This window comes from Monodelphis domestica, chromosome 2, assembly GCF_027887165.1.
Source record: "Monodelphis domestica isolate mMonDom1 chromosome 2, mMonDom1.pri, whole genome shotgun sequence".
NCBI lineage: Eukaryota > Metazoa > Chordata > Mammalia > Didelphimorphia > Didelphidae > Monodelphis > Monodelphis domestica.
Window position 1 is genome coordinate 374,300,226 of NC_077228.1, and position 23,783 is coordinate 374,324,008.

General features: G+C 37.1%; 1 protein-coding gene across 1 annotated transcript in view; it reads left to right on the forward strand.

Moving 5' to 3' along the window:
- The window catches only part of CCDC162P (uncharacterized), a 239,392-nt gene that overhangs the window by 84,869 nt on the left and 130,740 nt on the right, over nucleotides 1-23,783 (forward strand). The window contains exons 16-20 of the mRNA XM_056818639.1: nucleotides 6,437-6,637; nucleotides 9,069-9,190; nucleotides 14,228-14,456; nucleotides 16,822-17,024; nucleotides 20,950-21,105. Coding sequence (XP_056674617.1) covers nucleotides 6,437-6,637; nucleotides 9,069-9,190; nucleotides 14,228-14,456; nucleotides 16,822-17,024; nucleotides 20,950-21,105 — 911 coding nt within the window. The remainder of the gene's footprint in view (nucleotides 1-6,436; nucleotides 6,638-9,068; nucleotides 9,191-14,227; nucleotides 14,457-16,821; nucleotides 17,025-20,949; nucleotides 21,106-23,783) is intronic.

The following is a 23,783-nucleotide window of genomic DNA, read 5'->3' on the forward strand; positions in this document are numbered from 1 at the left end:
ATTTTTATAATTGTAATTAGCTTTGATTTCCTCATCTTAAAACAGCTTATTAATATCCTTTGACAATTAATTAATTGGTGAATGACTTGTATTTTTATAAATTTGACTTAGTTCTCTATATATTTGGGAAATGAAGTATTTATCAGAAAAACTTGCTGTAAACATTTTCTTCCAGTTTTCTGATTTCTTGTAATTTTGGCTGCATTGTTTTTGTTTGTGTATCACTGTTTTTAAACAGACACAGATGAGGTTTTATAGGGACCCTCCCTTTGAGGGAAATTACAAGTACCCAAATAGGTAGTGCTGGGGAGATTTTTCACCTGATAGGATGCTGTTTGGAAAACTGAATATTGTTCAGAGATTAGAAACTGCCTGGACATTTATTATTTCTGATTTCTGTTTTTCTTCACTTAGGCCTGAGACATTATTTTGTAATACCCTGTTTTTTTAAATTAGATTAATTGTGATGAGAAACTTACTGTAAAAGAAATATGAATGGCTTTGAAAGTATCCACTTTAATTTACATGAACTGATGCAAAGTGAGGTAAACAGAGACAAGAAAACAGTAAACAGAGTGACTACAACAATGCAAATGGAAAAAACAGCCAAACCACCACAGAACAAGTAAAAATGTATATTGTGAAATTATTCTGACCAAGAGTGGTCCCAGACATGAGACATGAAGAGATATCTCCCTCACTCCTTTGCAGAAATGTGGGGTGGGGGAAGGAACCATAAGTGCGTAATATTACATCGGTTTGATTTTTCTAAATGTATAAGCATTTTATTTGTTTTTTGAAAAAAAAAGTTGTTTTTATAAAGCATATCTCTCTGAGGGGAGTATGTAAGGAGCTGGGGAAATCTAGGCAAAGTGAAAACAAGATATATAAATAAAATCCATTTTTATAAAGGAACTATCCACTTTAACAGTTTTCTGCTCCAGTGAATCTCTCCCCTGGGTCTGTACTATAGTCGCTAGTTGGGCCTGAGTGCTGGCCCTTGACCAGGCAGCCTGGACATACAGGTGACATTTGACATACTGTGAGGCCTCCCTCCTTAGACAAATACCAGACCACAGGCAAACCCAGAAACTTTCCAGTTTGCAAATATGTAATAGAGGCTCTGGAACAAACTCCCCAGTGGTATTTTTAAAACCTCAATCCTGTCAGGACAGAGTCCATAAAGAGGTTGTGCAAGAGCCTATTTCAGACTTTCTTTAAATTGAGGTCAAAGTGTTGAGAAAGCTGGTGTCATTAAAAAAGAGATAGAGAGCTGGATCTCTCTGGTCTCCAATGGCAAGGGTGGATCTTGCAGTCTAGCCCAGGGACCAAATTACACCAAAGACAGTAGTAACCCTCCCACCCACCTTCATAATGATAGAACAATGAGAACTTTTGTCTAAAAAAGGAGGTCAAGGAAGTTGAATTGCCAATATGGTCAGGCTCAATTGGTACTCTGGCTTCAGCCAAAAATGTTAATTAATGTTAGTGCTGTCTAAATTTGAGGAAGAAATTCTTCTTTCCTAATCCATCCAATCCATCCTAGGGCTGTTGAGTGGCACCCGATGCTTGGTTTCCCAATCCCATCCTCCTCTCCCTTTGTTCCTATTCTATGCTCTCACCTTTGGAACACAGATGATTATTAAAGGATTGAATGTGTTGTAACAAGTTAATGTTAGATAGTCTGCTGATTTCCTGATCCACACTGACTAGGATGCCCAGAAGCTTCTATTCCATTTTCATTTCATTGAGAATGGGATGGTAGGATAATTATCAAAGTAGTATTAGTCAATGCCAGGGTCATTTCAGTCCTGGCTGTGCCAGGAATAAGACGCTCCATCTTAGCTCTAGGCATGTTCTGTGTCTGTCTCTTTTTCTAGAATACTCTCCCTTCTCCATTCCAACTACTGACTTTCCTGGTTTCCTTTAAGTCTCTATTAAAACTCCAACTTCTACAGGAAGCCTTCATCAACCTTTCTTGCTTCCAGAGCCTTCACCCTGTTAATTATTTCCTGTGATCCTATAGAGCTTGCTTTGTATATATTTGCTTACATGTTGTCTCTCCCATTAGATTGCAAGTTCCTTGAAGGCAGATTATCTTCCCCCCTCCTATATTCCCAGAGTTTAGCATGGTGCCTTAGCACATAGTAGATGCTTAATAAATATTGACTGACTGATACATTATCTCCTTTGATCCTAACAACAACCTGGTGAGATAGACACATCAATTTTATAGATGAGGAAACTGAAGCTTGCGGAATTAGTGGTGACTTGTCCAGGGTCACAAAGCTATTAAGTACCCAAAGGAGAATTTATGTTCTAAGTCAGTGGTGATGAAACTTTTAGAGACCAAGTGCCCAAATTGCAACCCTCATGCTACATGTGATCCCCCTGTCCTACAGAGGAGGAAGGAAGCTCTCCCATTGGACTGTTGGGCAGAGGGGTGGTTGAAGTGAGAGATGCTCTCAAGCTCATGGAGAGGGAGAGGGAATCAGCCCCTCTCCAGCACATGTGCCATAGGTGTACAACAACATATATAGCTTGAAATTTTAAGGCTTCAAACCTAAGGGTGTCTTCTCTGACAGAACTTTACAGAGGAAGAAAGAAGTCTGTTGATGGGCAGACGGGAAAGGAGAGGGATATAACAGTGTGACTGAATGTTGAAGATTGCTAAAAATGTCTTAATTCCACAACTAGCAGCTGCCCTTGCTTATCATCTAGCTGTTGTGACAATATAGACAAGTCAGACCATAAAGTCTTTGAAGACAGGAATTGTGCCTAATTTAACCCTGTCTCTCCTCTCAGTCTTACCACCTCAAACAGTACTTTGAAGGTAGTAATAACAGTAATAATTCAAATTGATGTAACACTTCAAGACTTACAACCCCTTTCTTCAAAGTATCTCTGATAAAATAGGTAAATGCAAGTATAACAATCTCTATTTTAAAAATAAAGAAATTGAAATGTAGACAAGGTTACTTCTCATAGCCCATTCATTACATGTCAGAGCCAAAATTCAAAGATAGCTCTCAGTAGCCAAAGAATATCTAAAGAAGTGAGCCTCAAACATTTTTGATAGTAAACCATGTCAGTAAAGCACTTCTAAGCACTTTCCCCAATATGTATACATTTATTTATAAGTGGTGCCCTACTGTTCATGATCCCATTTTGGGATTTTCTCAGCAAAGATCCTGGAGTAGTTTGCTATGTCCTTCTCCAGATCATTTTACAGATGAGGAAACTGAGGCAATCAGGGTTAAGTGATTCACCCAGGGTCACACAGCTAATAAGACAAATCTTCCTGATTTCAGGTCCAACACTCACTGTATCACATAGTTGCCCTGATTTTATATATGTGTTTATATATACATATATGTGTATGTATGTATAAATAAACATATATACATAATGTATATACAGACTGCATATGTTACTATACTGATAATTATGTAACATTATACCACCTATGCAAAAAATGGATATTTAAAAAAATAATGTAAATATGAAATAACATTTGATCCTAGAATCAATAGGGAGTCACTGGAGTTTATTGAGCAGGGGAATGACACTTGAACTTTAGGAAAATTATTTTGGCAGCTATGTGGTGACTAGAGTGGGGTGAGATTGGAGGTAGTGAGAAGGGAGTCAGATAGGAGAAATGGGACAAGATTTAGCAACAAATTGGATCTGCAGGGTGAAAGAGTTGAATATAGCACAGGGGTTGTGAAACTGAATGACTGGAAGTAGAGCAACACTCCCCCAAATAGATATTCAAAAGAAGGTTGGATTTGTCAAGAAAGATAATTTAATGAAATCCGTGATATGTCACAACCCATCTGTGCCTGCTCATTCTGTGGAATTTGCTCTGTCTCACCTAAAATGAAACTCATCAGTCACTGCCTCCAGCATAATGAACAGGACTCTGCTGGGAGATGATATGGGCACAGGGACTGAGCGTGATACTGGGATAGATCTCAATTTTCTTGCTGCTACCTGCATAGCTGCTGTTGTGGCTGACAAGATAACAGTTAAGAGATAGTTGCCCTGAGGGACTGATGCCCAGCTCAAAAGAGGGTGGTTGATAATATAGCAGAGGAAGGAGCCCACCTGACTTAGTGCTAGGGCTTAATGGTGGGTGCAGGTTTGTTGGAGACAAGTCCCCAATTGTCTATCATGCAGAGAGTGGTGCTCAACCTGTCTCCCTACCTTCTTATTGGCTGAGCATGTATCCCCTGGCATTAGTCCAAAATTTCCTATTGTGGGAGTCATACCACAGATACCCAGGGCACCCAGCCTTCATCTTAGAGACTAGTGACCTAGAAGAAACCCACCAAAATGGTAGAGGACCTTGATTAAGTAAGAATTGATCAAGTTACTTCTAGGCTAGGCATTATGCTGGGTGCTAAGAGACAGTTAAGTGGTGCATTAGCCTAGGATATTTACTAAGCTGTGTGACCTAGGGCATTTCATTTAACCTCTCAGTCTCATTTTTTCATCTGTAAAATGGGAATGATAATAATAGTACTAGAATTGATGTGAAGATCAAATGAGATAAAGAAAAAGCACTCAGCACAGTGCTTGGCACAAAAGTGCTATATAAATGTTAGTTATTAGTATTAGTCATTATTAATTGCTATCTGCCCCAGTTTCTTCATCTGTAAAACTGAGATAGCAGCTACCTCCCAGGGTACTTGTGAGGATAAAATGAGATAATATTTTTAGTATTTGTAATATTAGGTAATATTGAGGATTTTATAGATAACTTAAACATTTATATAAATACTAGCTATTATTAGGGATACAAAGACAAGAATGAAGTAGTCTTTGCCTTCAAGGAGCTTCCATACTATTGGAGGAACATTTTTTTCTCTATATGCTATATGAAGATCATTTGAAGTAACTAGGAAGATTTAGGATGGAGAAGAAAGGACTTACAGTGGACATGAGAGCTACTCATAAGTATTTGAAGGGCTATTTAGAAGAGAGATTAGTTTTATGCTACTTGGCTCCAGAAGAAGGAATCAGGAGCAATAAATAGAGTGCCAGGCAAGGAATGTAGGATTTAAATTAATGTCCAATACTCCAAGTATTATATTTTATAAAGTTTATTAATCACTTGAAGTAAAGGAATAAAAATGTAATTATCTAACAAAATATAAGGCTATGTGAGTAGATTCTCCTACCACTCACCTCACACCACCTCCAACAAACAGGATCACAGGAAGAGAGTGAGAAGTTGGGCTACACCAAATTTATATCCTCCCCACATCAGCATATAACATGAGGAGAGTGGGGTGCTGGGAATTGAAGTTTTTAGGGTAACAGATTCTAATTACACATGAGTAAGGAAAATTCATCTTGCTGAGTTCAAATCCAGCCTCCAACACTAGTTGTGGGACACTAGGTAAGTCACTTAATTCTGTTTACCTCAGTTTCCTCATCTGTAAAATGATCTGGAGAAAGAAATGGCAAAGCACTCCAGAATCAACTTGACAAAAGCCAAGAAAACTCCAAATGGGAAATCTCTGTGTGACAGTCAAACACGACTGAGATGACTGAACAAAATAGTTAAACCTTTGTAACAGAGTTGTCTCAAAGTAGACTGGACCCCAGTAGAAAGGCAAATAGTTATCTTCTTCCTAGAAGTCCTCTAGTAAAGACTAGCTGAATACTTGTTGAGCATCTTGTAGAAGGGATTCTTGGCTGAGTATAGCTTGGACTAGATGGCCTGATCCCTTTTGATTCTCAGATTCTGGGATTCTGACTTGAAATTGATTGCTCTTTCCAATAATTGTTTATTGACTAAATGAACACATCACTAAATGGACTGATGTATGGATACAATGAAAAACTATAGATCAGTTCCAAAATAATTATAATATATATATGTATTATAGTAATATATTATATATATATACACATTAGTATATATGTACATACACACACTCATATATGTGTGATAGCGATAGAGCACTTTGACCAATCAGTAAAAGCTTTATGAAGGAGGTAAAGACTGAGTTAGAACTTCTATGCAGAAGTGTAAGGGCGTAAGGAATGTTTTCTTCCTTCCATCCCTAGAATATTCATTATAAGTGAAAAATAGTTCATATCTACACCAAATTTAGAGGTTACCTTCCTTGCCCTGGCAATGGTAGAAGTAGAGGCAGGTGGTATAGGAGGTTCCTTTGTTGATGTGAATTATAACCTATGGAATTAGAATTACATTCACATAGAATGTAAGCTCTGTAAGTACAGAGACTCTTTTCTCCCTTTTGCTTCACACCAAGTAGGTGCTTAATAAATGTTTGTTGAATCAAATTAAGCTGAATTCTACTGTTCTTCCTCTGCCTTTCTGTCCTGAAGTGCCATTCTCCATTCTAGTCCCACTGAACTGGACAACTGTGCCATAAAGACCACCTGTCCACTCTCTTTCCAGCTTCTTGACATTTACTTTGAAGCTTATCAACATGTCTTTGATCAAGAAGAAAGAACTGCCTTGGCACAGGTGATGACAGACATCATATACCGCCGCCCCAGGTTTGATTTTAGCCACCCTTATTTTGGGAAGATCTACAGAGATGAGTGCATTAACCTAAGGCTTCATCTGCAGCTGGTGAGGGACGTATTCAACAGACATGTAAGTAGAACCCTTTGAGTAAATATTATCCCAAATGGGAAGAGGGAAAGTCAGTTCTGAGAATGACATTCTCTGCTTATTAAAGACTCCACATCTCTAATTCCTCAAAAGGACAGAAAATCCCCTACATTATTCTCAGAGTTGATTTGCAAAGCTTAATTTCAAACATCATGGCTCAGTGGATAGAAAAGCTGGCCCTGGAATCAGGAAGCCCTGAATTTAAGTCCTCCCTCCGATACCTACAAGGGCCAGTGACAGCCTCTCAATGCCCCAAACAGTTTTCTCCTAACTTCCTTTTGAGGTGGCCCTCAAGGTTCTGTCTTGGGCTTCTAAGCCCCCCTTCTTTAAGCCTTTTCTAATCCCCCCCAAAAGTGTCCTCTCTCTCTCAAATTACCTTCTAATAATAAATAGTATATAATATATAATATATAAATATATATAAATATATATTTAAAAATTATTAAAAAATAAATATATATAAAAATATATAAATAAATAAAAAATAATAAAAGGAATATATCCTTTTATGTCTATTCTTTTTGCTTATTCTGGATATGTTTGTATGTATGTCCTTGTATCCTGCACTAGAATGTAAGCTCCTTCCAAGTACGGATTGCTTTATTTATGATGTCTGCATTCCTTGTACCTAGCACAGTATCTGGCAAGTAGTATTTATCATTGATATTTGATTGATCAATTGGTTGATTCTGTAAGAATCAGATCAAGTTCTAATATGCTTTGGTAGCAACAATGAAATCACAAATCTGTCAAAAAAAATAATTCAAGCAGCACCATGGGTTTAAAATCAAATGTTCCAGGGGCAGCTGGGCAGCTCAGTGGATTGAGAGAATGCCTAGAGAATGAAGGTCCTGGATTCAAATCTTACCTCAAACACTTCTAGATATGTGATGCCAAGCAAGTCATTTGATCCCCATTGCCTAGCTCTTTCTGCTTTTCTGCCTTAGAACCAATATACAATATTGATTCTAAGATGGAAGGCAAGGTTTTTTTTTTTTGCCAATTTAAACATTATTTTATTTGGTCGTTTTCAAACAATATTCCTTGGAAACAAAGATCATTTTCTTTTCCTCCCTCCCTCCTGGAAGGCAAGTTAAAAAAAAAAAACAAGTGTTGTCTTTCCCCATTAGAATATGAACTCCTAAAGAATAGGTATTATCTTTTTTATTTGTATCCCCAACTCTTTAACATAGAACTTCATACATAACGTGTGCATGATAAATCTTCATTCACACAAATGTGGGTAACTAGGTCCACAAAAGCACAGGCTGAAATCAAAGAGGAGCCCCTTCATATTTTCATTTGGACCACAGACTTATTATGCTTGTAGCGTTAGAAACAATGAAGGTAAACTATTTCAAAATATAGATTACAAAATTATGCTATGAATATGTTTTGAGAGGTTTGGTGGATGGAATGCGAGACCTGGAGCCAGGATAGACCTGGGTTCAAATCTTGTTTTAGATACAAACTGTGTGACTCTGGGCAAGTCACTTAACTGTAGGATGAAGAATTAATATCATGTATCTTACAGGATTATTGTTAGAATAAAAAGAAACCATGTAAAAATGAGTTACCTATGAATAAAAGATAATGACAGAAGGTGCATTGTCTCTTTAGTGTCTTAGAACAAAGAACAACTCTGTAGTAATAGATTTGATGACATAGGAACCAAGAGGGGCTAGAGAAATCAGGGGCATCAATTGCAGATAAGAGGTTAAGAAGAAGGAGTCTAAGAAGATGCCTGGATTTGCAGAGCAGTGACAGAACTCCTTTTTAAAAATATTGTAGAGAACTGACATAACCAATAAACTAATATTCTTATTTTCCCCCTCTCCCAAAAAGAGAATATTGTAGAGGGAACTCTTTTTTTCCTAATCAGGGGAGTTGGCCTAATTCTGAGATTCTATATGGAAAGTACTTTACAAACCATAAATCACTTCATAAATACGAGCTTCTATTATAATCATTGCCATCATTAGTCATTTCTGTGACTAGGGACAGCATTGTTTTAAATTTCCATCACTCTTTGTAGATTAATCGGGGCACAATCTATGGTCAAATTGAGTGAGCATGAGAACAATATTAAACCAGGGACAGACTATCAAATTGTGGATAGCTAAGGTCCATCTCACCAAGCTTGATATGAAACTTTTTTTCTATCTAGTCAAATATCAGAAAGAAGAGAAATTTCCTTCTTTTTCATCTTGAAAATGATTTCAGTTTGTAACTTGTCTGGGAACCAACACAATCCCCATGAGAGTAGATCCTCAGAGCTCTGTCTATATAAAAATTTGCCAACTGTACAACTGAGGCAGAGGGCATGCTACACCCCCTCCACCAAGTCTTCTGTGCAGTGTTAGTGGAATAGTTTTTTTTTCTTCTAATTTTAAAATTATGGTTCCATTTCTAGATAGAGTCACAACGGAAATATATCCAAAGAATATGGCGAGATGGTAAAAAAAGCAATATTAATGAATTTGGACTTCCTCCAAACATAATTTGCAAAAAACTTATCTCTATTAACAACAGCTGGTGAGTCTAGGGTAAGGGGAGGGGAAAGGGAGGGCACTGAATTAGTTTAATTAATTATTCTAGAAAACAGCCACAGATCTAAATACTTTCCAAAATGTCCTAATTATGGAGACACTGTCATGTGCATAACACTGAATGAGAATTCAGAAGACCTGACTGGAGTTTCATCTCTGCTACAAACTCCCTCTGTGACTTTGGGTAATGACAGCCTCTGTAGATTTTAGTTTCCTTATCAAGTAAAGGAAGAAGTTGGATTAAACAATCATTAAGGTCTATTCCTGTTCTAAAATTTTGTGATTTTTTGTACAAATTCTGCATACTGAGAGCCACAAAGAGTGATCCTATCTCCCTTTGGGTAGTTGCCCAAATTTCAGTTTATTTGCAAACTAACAATGGGTAAGATACTTCTCTCTGAATTTCCTTGGGGCAGATCTAAAATTTTAATTTATGCTATGCAGTATAGAGGACTTTAGTCTCCTAAGAAGTTCTATTTTTTAAATAACATGGCCTTGATAGATTGATTATGTTGCTTCCCTGCTCATGGCTCCATTTGGGGGCAGGTAAGTTGCTCAGTGAAGAGAGAACCAGACCTGGAGATAACCTGTCCCGGGTTCAAAGGTGACCTCAGACACTTCCTAGCTGTCTGACCTTGGGTAAGTCACTTAACCCCCATTGCCTAGTCTTTACTGCTCTTCTGCCTTGGAATCAATTCTCAGTTTCCATTTTAAGATGGAAGGTAAGGGTTTTAAGGAAGGGGAAAAAAGAGAGTTTAATGGCTTCCTATTGTCTCTAGAATCAAATACAAACTCCAATATAGAGCATTTAAAGCCCTTTACCATCTAGTTCCAAGAATCTATCTTTCTTTTAGGTACATTCCAGAAAAACTGGCCTATTGACTGTAAATAACACATTCCATCTCTTGCTTCCATGTGTTTGTATCTATGGTCCTCCATACATTCAGTTCTCTTCTCCTCACTTCCATCTTTTAGAACCTTTGAAGTTCTACTCAAGGGTCTTGCCTTCTAAGGCTTTACTGATTCCCATCAGTTACTAGTGATTTCTGTAAGGACTAGAATGTAAAGGGGTTAAAATTAAATGGTTGGACTAAATTATTTAAGAGTAGGGTTGCCAGGAATTTAATAGATTCCAAATGATTTTTTAGCAATTTATTTATAAAATATAGAAAGAGTTAAAGTGTATAAATGGAGAGTCCAAAGGCTCAAAATCTCCATTTATACAAAAGTAAGAAAATTATAGAGTGGATAGGGTAAGATATGTAACCTAACACACTAAGTATTTTGCTCTGGCCCCTAGCTCAACTGGGCAGGGCTAATTAGTCCTCAGCCAGAGGGGCTTCAGCCTTGAGCCAAGGGCCAGGGAATGAATAAAGCAAGGGCTTTAGTCATGAAGCCTCTCCCAGGAGGGGAGGCATCTCCTGAGGCTAGTCACTTCAGAAAATCCACAAAAGGAGTCAGGCTTTTTCATTCACCCATGTGGTAGTTGAAAGGGAGAGATTTAAGAATAGTCTCACCAAGTCCAAGGTCTCAGGTCCAGTAAGCGGATTCTTCACCAGCCTCCAACCCAACCTCAGAACTCTGAAGAATGAAGAACTCCCTCACAGGAAGTTCTAACTCCTTTTTAAAGACACTTTTTTTTTTTGCATCACTTCCTGTGCTTTCCTCTACTTTTATGTGGACAAATTATAGTCTATAGTTTTGTTTAAGACTGCCCAGGGGGCAGTCAGTGGTTTCTGATTCATCACCCACTTTCCCATATGTGGGTCACAGACCTCCCCCACTCAAGTGAAAGTGGGGTGTATATGCTTCTGGTGATTAAATTGAAAAATGGGCAGAGGAGAGTTAATCCCATCTTCACATTTCTAAGATTATTTAGTATATATATATATATATATATGTACATATATATATACTTTATATTTACTTGTCTACATACATATAGCTTCTCCAAAATTACTTGGTTAGCATTTATTTATAATTTATACATAATATGATCTATAATAACATATAATGTAATATTAAATATTATATATAATTTATAATTTTATTTATTTATCTGTGTACACATCACTCCTCAATAGAATGGAGGTTTTTTGAGGATAGAACTTCTTTTTAGTTTTGTCTTTGCACATAGTAAATATTTAATCAATTCCGTTTAAATTGAATTGCTATAGGCCAGCTAGGAGACTGATTGCATAGAGAGCCAGGCCTGGAGATGGGAGGTTTGGGGTTCAAATCTGACCTCAGATACTTCTTAGGTGTATAATCCTGGGCAAGTCACTGAACCCCATTTGCCTAGCCTAGGATTTTTTAAAAAATGAATTGCTACTGAGCGTCTTTCATATTATATTATACCATACCAGAAACAGGACTGTAATTTGCAAAAAAGGATAAATAATGAGACTGGACACAGGAAAGAAAAGACAGGATCCAAAGAGCTATGTTTGTTTTGGTATTTGTGTCTTTAGTGCTTAGCATAGAATTTGGCATGAAGGAATCACTTAAGTGCTTTTTCATTCATTCATTCATTCATTCATTCATTCATTCATTCATTCATTCCATTACCAGAGACACTAGAAGGTGCTGAGAGAATGAGTAGGTCAGCATTTAAAAGCGATAGGACCTTCCAAGGATTAGGGAGCAAAGAATAAATTGATAGTTTGTCTAAATTCAAGTAATTTTCCAGAACCATGGAATTTTTCTTTCTGGTGATCTATGTGTGGACCTCATTCTGCCTGGTGTGTGAGTAGGTTCCCACCACACCACCACAACCTTTTCCTCACCTAGATACCCCTATTGAGTCATGGGTCCCTGAAATATCTGTCAGAATCATCACATTAAGAGCTGAACATGCTGAAAATAGTCTTTTGAAACCCAGCTTTTTTGCCCACAGCAAATTTCAGACACCATGAGCTCCTTGAGTTCACCATGACAGGAAACCAATTTCCCTGTGTTTTGCCATTTTGACACATAATTGCATTCCCTAGAGTCATTCAAGGAAAGAGGTAACTAAGTTACCCTCTAAGTCACCCTCTTTAGTATGATCTGTCCCATTCAGCCCCCTCCCAGGAAACAGGGCGAGAGAACCCAACAGGGAGGGAGATGGAGACAGACTTCTAGCCACCCAGTTCAGTCTGCATCCTTAAAGTCATGTTTTCCTTTTCTATTTCCTCCCAGACGTGAGTGTAGAATCCTTATGGGTGTCTAGTACATGGAGTACCCCAGCATTTTTTGTCACAAGCCTCTCTGATAAAACAATTTCTTTACTGCAACCAGCTTGAGGTACCAGCTTTAAGAGAAGCTTGCCTTGGCATAAAGCTGGGCTGTTTGGGTTTTTTTTGTTTGTTTGTTTGTTTTGTTTTTGTTTTTTTAGAAAATAACTGGCAGAAAAGATTTTACCACAGACCTTAAACCTGGAAAGACACATTCCAAGAATAAATGCCATTTGGTTGGTGAGATGCTCTTTTTGGGTCAAAGGCACTCAACTGCAATTAAAATCTAGTTTTTAAAGATATAATAAATGAGCCCAAACTGCAATTATCTACTGAAGAGCTAATTTGGGGGGCAGACAGCACCTTTGAGGGGCCAGTAGTGAGTCAGGGTAGGTACCTACCTTTATTGCCTACAGGTTAGGAACAGATTTAATCACAATAGTTTCATGACTAATGACTTAAGGGGAGAAAAAATATCTATGTCCTTGGGCTCTGTGTAGATAGGGAAGATCCAGGCCATATTATTCATTAAGTTAATTCAATTCAGCTCAATGACCATTTAGTAAGTATCTGCTACATACAAAGCACAGTGTTAGTCTTTGGAGTTACAAATTTGGGAAATGATATAGTCCCTAAAAGATGGACAGCATGGCTAAATGGATGAAGCAATGGACTTAACATCTAGTAATAGCTAGCATCTCTATAGCTCTTTAAGGTTTGCAAAGCATTTTACAAATATCATCTTGTTTTATCCTCAAATGACCCTGGGAAGTATATGCTGCTATTTTCTCCATTTTATAGATGAGAAAACCGAGGTAGATTGTGGTTAAGTGATTTGCCCTGGGATACACAGCTGGTATATGTCTAGAGTAGGATTTGAACCCAGGTCTTCTTTATTTCCAAGTTTAGTGTCCAATCATTATACCATACTGCTTCACAAAAATAAGTAATGCCCAAACATTTCATTTTTGTCTTTGTATCTTCATTGCCTAGCACAGTGCCTGACAGTGTCGATCGATTTATTTCTCCATAAAGTAAAATAATAATAATAATAACTTGCATTTATATAGTGCTTTAAGACTTGCAAAACACTTTACAAATATTATCTCAATGGATCCTAATAACCTAGGGAGAGAGGTGCGGCTATATCTCCATTTTTGCAGATGAGGAAACTGAGACAAGTGAGGTTTATGTCACTTGCATAGGGACAACTGGGAAGAATCTAAGGCAGGATTTGAATTCAGTTCTTTCCATTTCAAATCCACTTTCCAATGCCTCACCTAGCTCCCTTCAAAGAAAATGCCTCTAAAAACTTGATAGAATATTTTTTTGTCCTTTAATCTTTAACAAATAACACAAGGGCTTAGATCAATCTAAATAGCTGTTAACCTGGAAAATTATTTGCCTGATTATATTTACTATTGCCAAAAATACTCTTGCTTTTATAAATTCAACCACTTTTGATTTATGCAAATGACCCTAGTCTGAGTGGGATTGCAGTTCATTCCACAGTTTGCAATATATCTCCTTCAGTCAAAAGAGATTTACTGAGAACCTCCTTGTTCCAAAGCACTATGTATGTTCAGTTGACCACTTGGGCCATGCTAAGGGGGTACTTTTATAGTTCATTCTTTCTGGATCTTAAGATTCATTCCAAAATGACAACCACATTGTTTACTGGAATGCTGTTAGTGATGGGGTTTTCAAGTAGCAAACTCTGGCTATTTTTTCAAGAAATAAAAAGAATTTTGTGGTTAGTACACTGCTTAATTGCATAGACTCATCATTAATCTGCCTTATACTTCAAGCCCAGCTTTAAAAAACATTTACCTGTTGGAGTTCCATCCTTCCCTCGGCCTGGTCTCCCTCATCCCCACAGCTCTGCAGCACCTCTTCCGGGAGTTTCACCACATCTTCAGGCCCCGAACGGCTCATGGCATCACCCTTCTGGAGAAACAGGTGCTCCAGCTGGCCCTGGATACATGGAGGTCTGGGAGAAAGCCCGAGTCTCTCTACAGTGCCCAGCTTCAGAAAGATGTAGGTTGGCCTCAGAAATGGAATCTGGGGTATGGCTGATTCTCTTAGCAATGAGATCCTTCCTGTTCAGAGCTTCTAACTCAGTGGAAATTGTTTCCTTTTGCCTCTCTACAACAGAACTGATAAAATCTTAGACCTTGATCTTCTTGTCTATGATTTTTTTTTCCCAGTGGTCAGAGAAGACTTGGTCAAGATTTGAGTGAAAATGCAACTTCAGATATATGCACAGAAGTTTATTTTCTGGATTTTCATTTTCTATCTTTTCAATGACTGAAATTAAAACTTATAGTTAAAGTAGTTTCCTCCTCAAGGAGTTCCTGGTTTTTACTATTTTTTGTTTTTTTGTTTGTTTTGCTTTTCTCAGTTGAAGGCAGTGAGATGTGACTCAGAAATTTACCTGATTATTTTTTTTAAACCCTTACCTTCCGACTTAGAATCAATACTCTGTATTGGTTCCAAGGCAGAAGAGTGGTAAGAGCTAGGCAATGGGGGTTAAGTGACTTGCCCAGGATTACATAGGTAGGAAGAGTCTGAGGCCTGATTTGAACTCGGAACCTCCTGTCTCTGGGCCTAGCTCTCAAACCACTGAGCAACCCAGCTGCCCCCAATTTACCTGTTTTGGGCTTTTTTTAGGCTGCTTGAAAGTTATTTTTAAAGTTCTTGTTGTAATTGACACATAGGCTATAAAGCTGGATTCCTACTCTGTATAATTAGGGAGTACTTAAAAAGCCCTGCCTGCCCCCAAATTATTTCTTCCTCTATTCTCCCCTTCTAAATGGTGTGAGCTTTTTAGCCATTAGAATTTTTCCCCTGGGTTAGACAGAAAGGGAAGTGGGGTGAAGAAAGTGGGAGGAGAGAGATTATTTCTAATAGACCACTGTCAACCTGAGATCCTAAGAACATATCCTGTAAATATTGATTAGTTAATGTCCATTTTGGAAGACTTAAAAGATGCTTCCACCTAGAATGGACAGATGTAATACAGGAAAATTAATCAATCAACATTTATTAAGTGTCTCTTTTAAAAGGAAAATCCTAAACAGGGATCTTTTGCCTTGCACAATGAGGCAAAACTCAGGAAACGAGAATTAGAAAGTTTATTCAAAAAGTCAAAGTAGAAATACATTGACAAGCTGATCACTGAAGATCAGCATGGGATTCAAAAGGAAGACATTTTTATTGACAACTTTTGTAAAAAGAGCAAGACAATCCTGGCCACCCAAGGGCTGAGCCATTGCATCTCAGCTCCACCTCCATGAAAGCTCATGGGACTCTGCCAAATAGCAGATGGAACAAGGGGATCCAAAGCAGCCTCCCCCAACAGACTGAGTCTCACTACCCAGAAAACTAGCAGTAGCTGGTCACTGAGTCACCATAAATTTCAATGCTATTATATGCTAGAGGCATTGTGCTAAAAACACTTAAGCAGTGATGTGGGGAAAAATAAGGAAGTTATAGTCCTTAGATGGGAGAAGCATGGAGAATTGCTCACTAGTAGTGGCTCTCTTAAAACAAAGTATCTGGGAGATAGAGGAGATACTGAGAACTGCAACACCAAATAGAAACAACTTATTTCATAGCCTTACCTAGGATAAGTCTTGAGTGGAAACAGAACCATAACTAGCAATTCTGTCATTCATGACAAGTTTTACAAAATGGACTTTTGAATCTGTTTTTTTTTTAAAAGACAAATTAGGTGAGGAGAGATTCTGTGTGTGTCATACGTAATGTACCCCAGACCCCAAAAGAGTGCTTCTGGGAATGTCCCCAGCAGGGGAGGAGGTAAGAAGCCCTCCTAGGGTTCAGCTACCGGGAAAAAGAAGCATTCCATATGATATCTTCCTGCTTTACCTCAACTAAGTCTTTCTATGCTACTAAAGGATTGTAAGAGCTATCAGTAGCCTCTAAATTTTGGTGTCCTAGGGTTGCCCTGTCCTAGTTAAGGCACCCAGAAGAAAAGGGTTGCATTTCTACTTACTAAAAGGCTAAATTTTCTTGAAATTTTTGAAAATATCAGAAATATATTCCCAGCCAATTTACTTTGGTAGCTCCTACACTCCTTTCTTTATTTTTGTTTCTCAAAACTTTTAATAATAATTTTGATTGATTGAAAACATAATTTTTAAAAATTAAATTAAAATTAAAATGTAAAATATTTTGCTAATAAATAAATAATAAAAATTTTGGTTGATAATAATACCTACCTAGTGAAATAAAATGGAGATGAAAATGCTTTGTAACCAATAAAGTGCTAGAAAAATGTAAATTATTACTTTGGTAGCACCTTTACTATTGAGGGCATTTTTCTAAATGTTCATTTTTTAAAAAATCAGTCTATGTCATTAAAAACATCTTACCTTTACAGTTATTTTCAGATGCCGTGATGGGCGATCCCTTTCTTGTGGTTGAGACAGGCATGCTGGTTCTAGACTCTGTAACAGGGGAAGGAAAGAAACAAAGCAGAGATTCTCAAGCTTTTCTTCTGGAGACCTTCTCTAGACTTTTGGAACTCTTGACTCTCCGCCACCGACTGATAGAAATAAGTGTAGAAAGTGCTCACTTAGCATGGTAGGTACAGTGAGCTAGCTATCCTCCTGATAAAGGGCAAACTTTGCTGTAGAGCATGGGAGAGACAGTCAGAAGAAAGAGATACTTTGAGGGTTTTTTTTTTAACTTTTATTGATGCCACAATCACTTCCCAAAATGTTGACTCCTCCACTTAACTCCCTTGTGTAATGAAGAAAAATAGTTCAGCAAACCCAAACAAATAACAGGACCTTATCTGGTATAATATGCAGTATCTCTCACCTGAAGCCTTCAAATGCTCTTCAGAGAAGAGAAAAGTGTTTCATCATCAGTTCTCCAGGTCTAAGATTAATCTGAGTTAATGTGCATAGTACAACTATGGCTATTGGCATCTATTTGTAACTTGCCATGTTTCTTTACATTTTTCATCTTCATCATTTCTTATGGTGCAGTGGGATAGGTCCAGCCATTTCTCAATCAGTGGGCACATATCCTATTTAAGTCAGTAAATATTTTACTAAGAGCCCACTCTGTGCCAGGCTGGGCTAAATTCTGGGGATGTAAAGAAAAGAACAAACAAAGCAATTCTTGTCTAAGAGAAGAGACAACATATAATATGTACAAGTATGTACAAATAATATATAGAGATATGTATAGCTATATGTAGAATTAGATATGTGGGTTTTAAATACCTACAATATACAAACACTATTATACCTATATAAAGAGAAATATAGAGACATACAAATATAGACATGTATCTTATTATATATGTGTGTTGGGTTTAGCAAGTAATGAAGGGTAGATGTTAGGACAAGATTCAAATAGTATTTACTTGAACTGACTCTGATAGAGTGGAAAGAGCAATGACTTTTCTCACAAAATTTAAAATTGTTCTAGACTAATTGGACCAATTTTCAAGTACAACAAGTGTATTAGCATTTCTGTTTTCAGATAGGCAGCTAGGTGGTACAGTAGATAGATGGATGGGGGAGGAGGACTTGAATTCAAATCTGTCCTCAAACACCAAACAGCTATATGACCCTGGGCAAGTCATTTAATCTGCTGGCCTCAGTTTTCTTCTCTGTAAAATGAGCTGGAGAAGGAAATGGCAAACCACTCCAGTATCTTTGTCAAAAATATTCCAAACGCCATCACAGAGAGTTGAAAATGATTGAGAGGCAAATCATTAACATTTGGTGCAGAGTCAAATTCCTTGGTAAAAGCAGGTTGAAGTCAATACGCCCAAAAGGTGTCATCATTACCATCCCGTCCAATCTGAATTATCTATGCTTTGTTACATATTCGTTGAGTACCTCCCAAGCCACACTGTAATAAAGTTGGAAGGCAGCCCCATGACTTTCTCTTCTGGTCCTGCAATCTTAAAGTTTTCACTACTGTCCTTCTCCTTTATCTTTCCTAAGTTCCTCTTGGCCACATGCTTTCTACCTCGGAATTATTACTTCCACGTATCTGTAAACTTCTCACATTTTCCTACTAAGGAGAATGGCATAGGGACAACACGCCTTCTCTATCTATTAAAAAAAAAAGAAAATGATTGAGAAATATTCCTATAACTCTCTAAAATTAATTATTTTCCATATTCATGGCCAATTTTATGGCCATGAAGCACATTTGATTCCATTTTCTTTTCTTAATTATTAGCAATTTAAAGCATAAAAAAATCTTTTTTCTAAATTAAGGAGGTTAAACATCCTCGCTCAGTAGGTAGATTTTATACATTTCATTCACTTATCCTTCAGTCCTTTAATAGACATCCTTTATGTCCAAAGCACCATGAAAAGCACTGGAGAATTTACAAAAATAATAAAGACATGGTCTTTGCACTAATGATGCTTACAAGCTATCAGGGGTATGCTCTTAATATGCAACTGTCCAAAATTACATAATTCCCCTAGTGAAGAACAGAATGTACTAAGAGCATAAGACAAATGCAAATGCCATCTGAGATCAAAGGAAGGAAAGACAGTTTCCATCTGGGAGCATTAATCAGTAAATTTATCACATACCTATATTGGTATGGAGAGACTAACCTGACTACTCACTTGTTCTTTCTTTCCTTATATTCTAATAACCAACTTTACCATCAGCTGAAACTATTTTCTCACCAAAATCACCAAACAACCTCTCAATTGCCATATTGCTAAACATTACTTAATACCTAACCCCTTTGCCTTCTCTGCAGCACTTGACATTGTTCACCATCCCTTCCTTCTCGATACTTGTTCCCTTGGCTTCTATTCCCTTCTGGCTCTCTCCCTGGTTACCATTGGGAAGGAAGGATTAGGGTTGAGGCCAGAAATAGTCATAAAGGGAACACATTATAATCATTTCAGGTTTTCCCATCTATGATACAATGTAAATAAATGGTTTATTAAAATAGGAATGATCTAGATTCCTGAAACATCATTACAATTCTGATTATTGGGCACAGCCTACAGAATATATGATTTAAATAGTAATAATTCTAGGAAACTTGTCTCCAAGTGAGAAAAGTCTGAGTTCAAATTTTGCCATGACACATACCATTTTATATATAAACTTTTTTCCTCCAGTAATATTTTATTGTATTTTTCCAATTACATGGCATAGCAATTTTTAACATTTGTTTTCTGATATTTTGCCATCCAAATTCTTTTCCTCTCTTTCCCTCTCTCTTCTCTGAGAAAGCAAGCAATTTTATAAAGGTTATAAATGTGTTATACAACATATATTTCCACATTCATCATATTGTGGAAGAAGACAAATCACACATACAAAAAAACTCATGAAGAAAATAAAGTGGAAAATGGTGCTTTGAATGTAGATTCAGACTCTAATTCTTTTTCTAATGGTGGATAGTTTTTGTCATCATGGATGATGAACCATCATCAAAGATAGCCTTTGGAGTTGTCCTAAATCATTGTATTGCTGAAAAAAGATCAATTTTGTTGTTCCTGTGTATAATGTTCTCTTGGTTCTTCTCACTTCACTTTTCATCAGTTCACATAAGTCTTTCCAAGTTTCTCTGAAATCATCCTGTTCTCTATTTCTTATGCCACAGTAGTATTCCTCTGCAATCAAATACCACAACTTATTCAACCATTATCCAATTGATTTTCTACCAATTTCCAATTCTTTACCACCCCCAAAAGAGCTAAATGAATATATATTGTAATACAATGAAAGGCAGCAAAGCTCAGTGAATTAAGTGCTAGCCTCTAAATCAGGGAGTCCTGGGTTCAAGTTCCACCTCTAATACCTACTGGCTACATGATCTGAATCATTTAACTTTTCAGTTTTCTAGTTCTCAAAAACCATATTAATTTGAAGGTGTCCAAGTAGAAATATCTTTTTCCAGAAGTTTTTTTTGTACCAATATAATTATAGGCACACACTCTCTTTTTATTACCATAGTCTTTAACACAAAAACATTTCAAAATGGCTAGATGCCTCTTTTCTAGCTATTTTCTCATCATAACTGTTACATGATCTAGGGAGAGGCAGCATCATGACCTAATGGATAGAGATGTGGCCTCAGAGTCTGGAAGACCTTCATCCATGACTTATCTCTGGCAAAATATTGCTCTGGGAACCTGAGAAAATCATGTATCCTCTCCATACCCAGCATCCGATTAAGTCTATAATTTGCAAAGAAGGTGCATTGCTGGAAGAAGGAAGAAGTTCCCTAAACCCCTGAAATTCCCATGTCATGCCATGGAGAAATAAAGGGACTGAGATTTGATTCTCATTCACTTCACATTCATATAGTACTTTATTCTGCTTCTGACTTCCCTGTCATGTATATTCAGCTCTTAGGATTTTTTTTCAGCACCTCAATCATTTTTTTCCTTTAAAAAATAAATTTGTATTGATTTATTTTGCTTTTATGTCTCTTAGGTCTAGAACAAATAGACATTCAGGAAAAAAAGATAGCAGATGGAATGGGTATTTTTTTTAATTTTAGGCTCTACAAGATATTTGCCCAAGAAATGGGTTTTGATGAGTTCCATTTATACTTGAGGCCAGTCTACTTTGAATTTGTATCACATAAGGAGAAGGCAGAGCAACCACCTCCAACATTCATTACAACTCTCCTAGAAGATAATAGTCGTGTAGACAGGTAAGTCATCATATATTATTTGTGTTATTTGAGCTGGAACAAGAGCAGAGATGAGACCATGACTCATATCCTGCTCCCCTAGTGAGTGATCTTATGTGTGGGTAAAAAATTCTAACATCATTTATAACTCAAATTGAATCACCTTTGAAACTTATTCCTTAGAGACTGGGCCTGAAGTCAAGAAGACCTGAGTTCAGATCCAACCTCGAATACTAACTAGCTATATAACTCTGGGCAAATCATTTAATCTGTCTGCCTACATTTTCTAAATTCTAAAATAAGAGAATAATAGCACTTATCTCCTAGGGTTGTTGTAAGGTTCAAATGAGATAATATTTGGAAAGCACTTAGCCTAGTGCCTGGCATTATAGAAGTAGTAGCTATAATAATAATTATTATTATTCCCTATCTAGTCTTTGATATTTTTGAAATTTAGGAGAAAAGAAATGAATAAGTAAGGTAAAGCTGATTTAAAAAAAAAAGATATCATATAAATTTTTAGTGAAAAAACACGACTTGGAATTTGAGAGTTGGAATGGACCTTGGTGGCCATCAACTCTAACCCATACATGAAAGAAATGCCCATCATAACATACTTCTCAAGTGGTCATCCAGCCACTGTCTGGAGACCTCCATTGAAGAGAAGCTCACTGTCTCCTAAAGTCAGTCACCCATTCCACTTTTGGAAAGCTCTGATGAGAAGAAAATTTTTCCTGATGATCTAACCATTTGTTTTGGATCTGCCCCCTCGATTCCTACAAGAAAAAAAGGTAATCCCTCTGCCACATGACTGCCCTTCAAAACTTTGAAGCAGGCTGTCTTTTCCTTTGTTAATTACTATCATAGTAACTATGAAATAAAAAAATTAAGGCGAAGTAATAGAATGGAATGAAGAAATGGGTGTGGCAATCAATATAGTTAACAAAATGTTCAGGAGCTGGCAAAAGACTTGGGGTGGGCTAAGGATAAGTGGCTGGGAGTCTCAGGGCCTGACTGGGGTGACTTCCAGAGTTATAAGTTATGAAGCTTGAATTGGGCAGGAGTACCAATTTCAGCAAGACAATGCTCTCAAAAGCCTTTGTTCTGTGCTCTTCAATGAATGAAATTCTATTTGGTCTTGGCAGTCATGGCTTCACAAAATAGTAGGTGAGATTTGGCTAGAAATGTAATGAGGTTGGCCAAAAAAAAAATACAACTAGTTTCCAAAAAGAAGAATTTGACTCAGAAAGGAAGCAAAAATGGAAGAGATGCAGTGGAAATTGGAGGGTAGGTTCAGAGATTTTTGACCTAGGGGCTCTGACTTTCTAAGTTTTAGATAAAATTATTAATAATCAAGAAACACATGAACAATGCATGGAATCAAGTGTCAAGTACAGGAAATAGGGCTAGTTTTGACTTTTAAAAGGAGTTGAACAAGAAGGTATCAATACTACCCAAGAATAAAGAATGAAACAGAACAAGAGAGATTGGCCTGCAGGGAAATGTCAAAGTCTTTGTGGGGTAGAATGCAAAAACAGGGGAAATGAGTATATTTTAAGTTGTGCTGCTCCCCCCAACAAAAATATACTAAGTTCCCTTTGAGCAACTCTACAGAAGCAAATATGGTCTTGCCTAGAGACAATTCTTCCAGAAAGGGTAAGAATTGGAAGAAGAGGCAACTTAGGTTTCCTATCCTTTTTCTGTAGATACTTTCTTTTTTCTTTTCTTTTCTCTTTCTTTTCTTTTCTTTTCTTTTCTTTTTCTTTTCTTTTCTTTTTCTTTTCTTTTCTTTTCTTTTCTTTTCTTTTCTTTTCTTTTCTTTTCTTTTCTCTTCTTTTCTCTTCTTTTCTTTTCTTTTCTCTTCTTTTCTTTTCTTTTCTCTTCTTTTCTTTTCTTTTCTCTTCTTTTCTTTTCTTTTCTCTTCTTTTCTTTTCTTTTCTCTTCTTTTCTTTTCTTTTCTCTTCTTTTCTTTTCTCTTCTTTTCTTTTCTTAACCCTTACCTTCCATTTTAGAATCAATACTGGGTATTGGTTCTAAGGCAGAAGAGTGGTAAGGACTAGGCAATGGGGGTTAAGTGACTTGCCCAGCATCACACAGCTAGGAAGTAACTGAGGTCATATTTGAACCCAGGACCTCCTGTCTCTGGGCCTGACTCTCAATCCACTGAGCCACCTAGCTGCCCCCTATAGATACTTTCTTGAAGTTAGGTGTCCTGTAATTCCAATCTTAATAAATGTCCTAGAGACACTGGCTGTTAAAGGAACCCTACACTTCATCTTTTTGCAAAATAAAGAATACTTTGTGATGTAAATGACCTGCATGTGAGTTGTTTTATAAGGTTGGACCTTTTATCTACTGGATTTTCATTAAAAAGGACACACCTGTACAACAATGATCAGTTATAAACTAATAGTCTCCATTTTTTTGCTTTAAGATCTTGAGAGACCTATGATCTCATCTATGTGGGTATTCCCTCTGATAATGTCTATCTCATTGCATCTGTATCCTCTCATCCTATGGAACTCTGGTCCATATCTTCCCATGAATCACACTACAGGGGGACCACTCCACATGCTGGGGATCTTCTTTCATATATCTTAACACTATGTGGATCTCAACAGAGAACACAGGCTGTTCATTACTTGTCCCTGGTTCTTGCCACATGACACACCTTCTTTTCCGGTCATAAATCTTTCTGA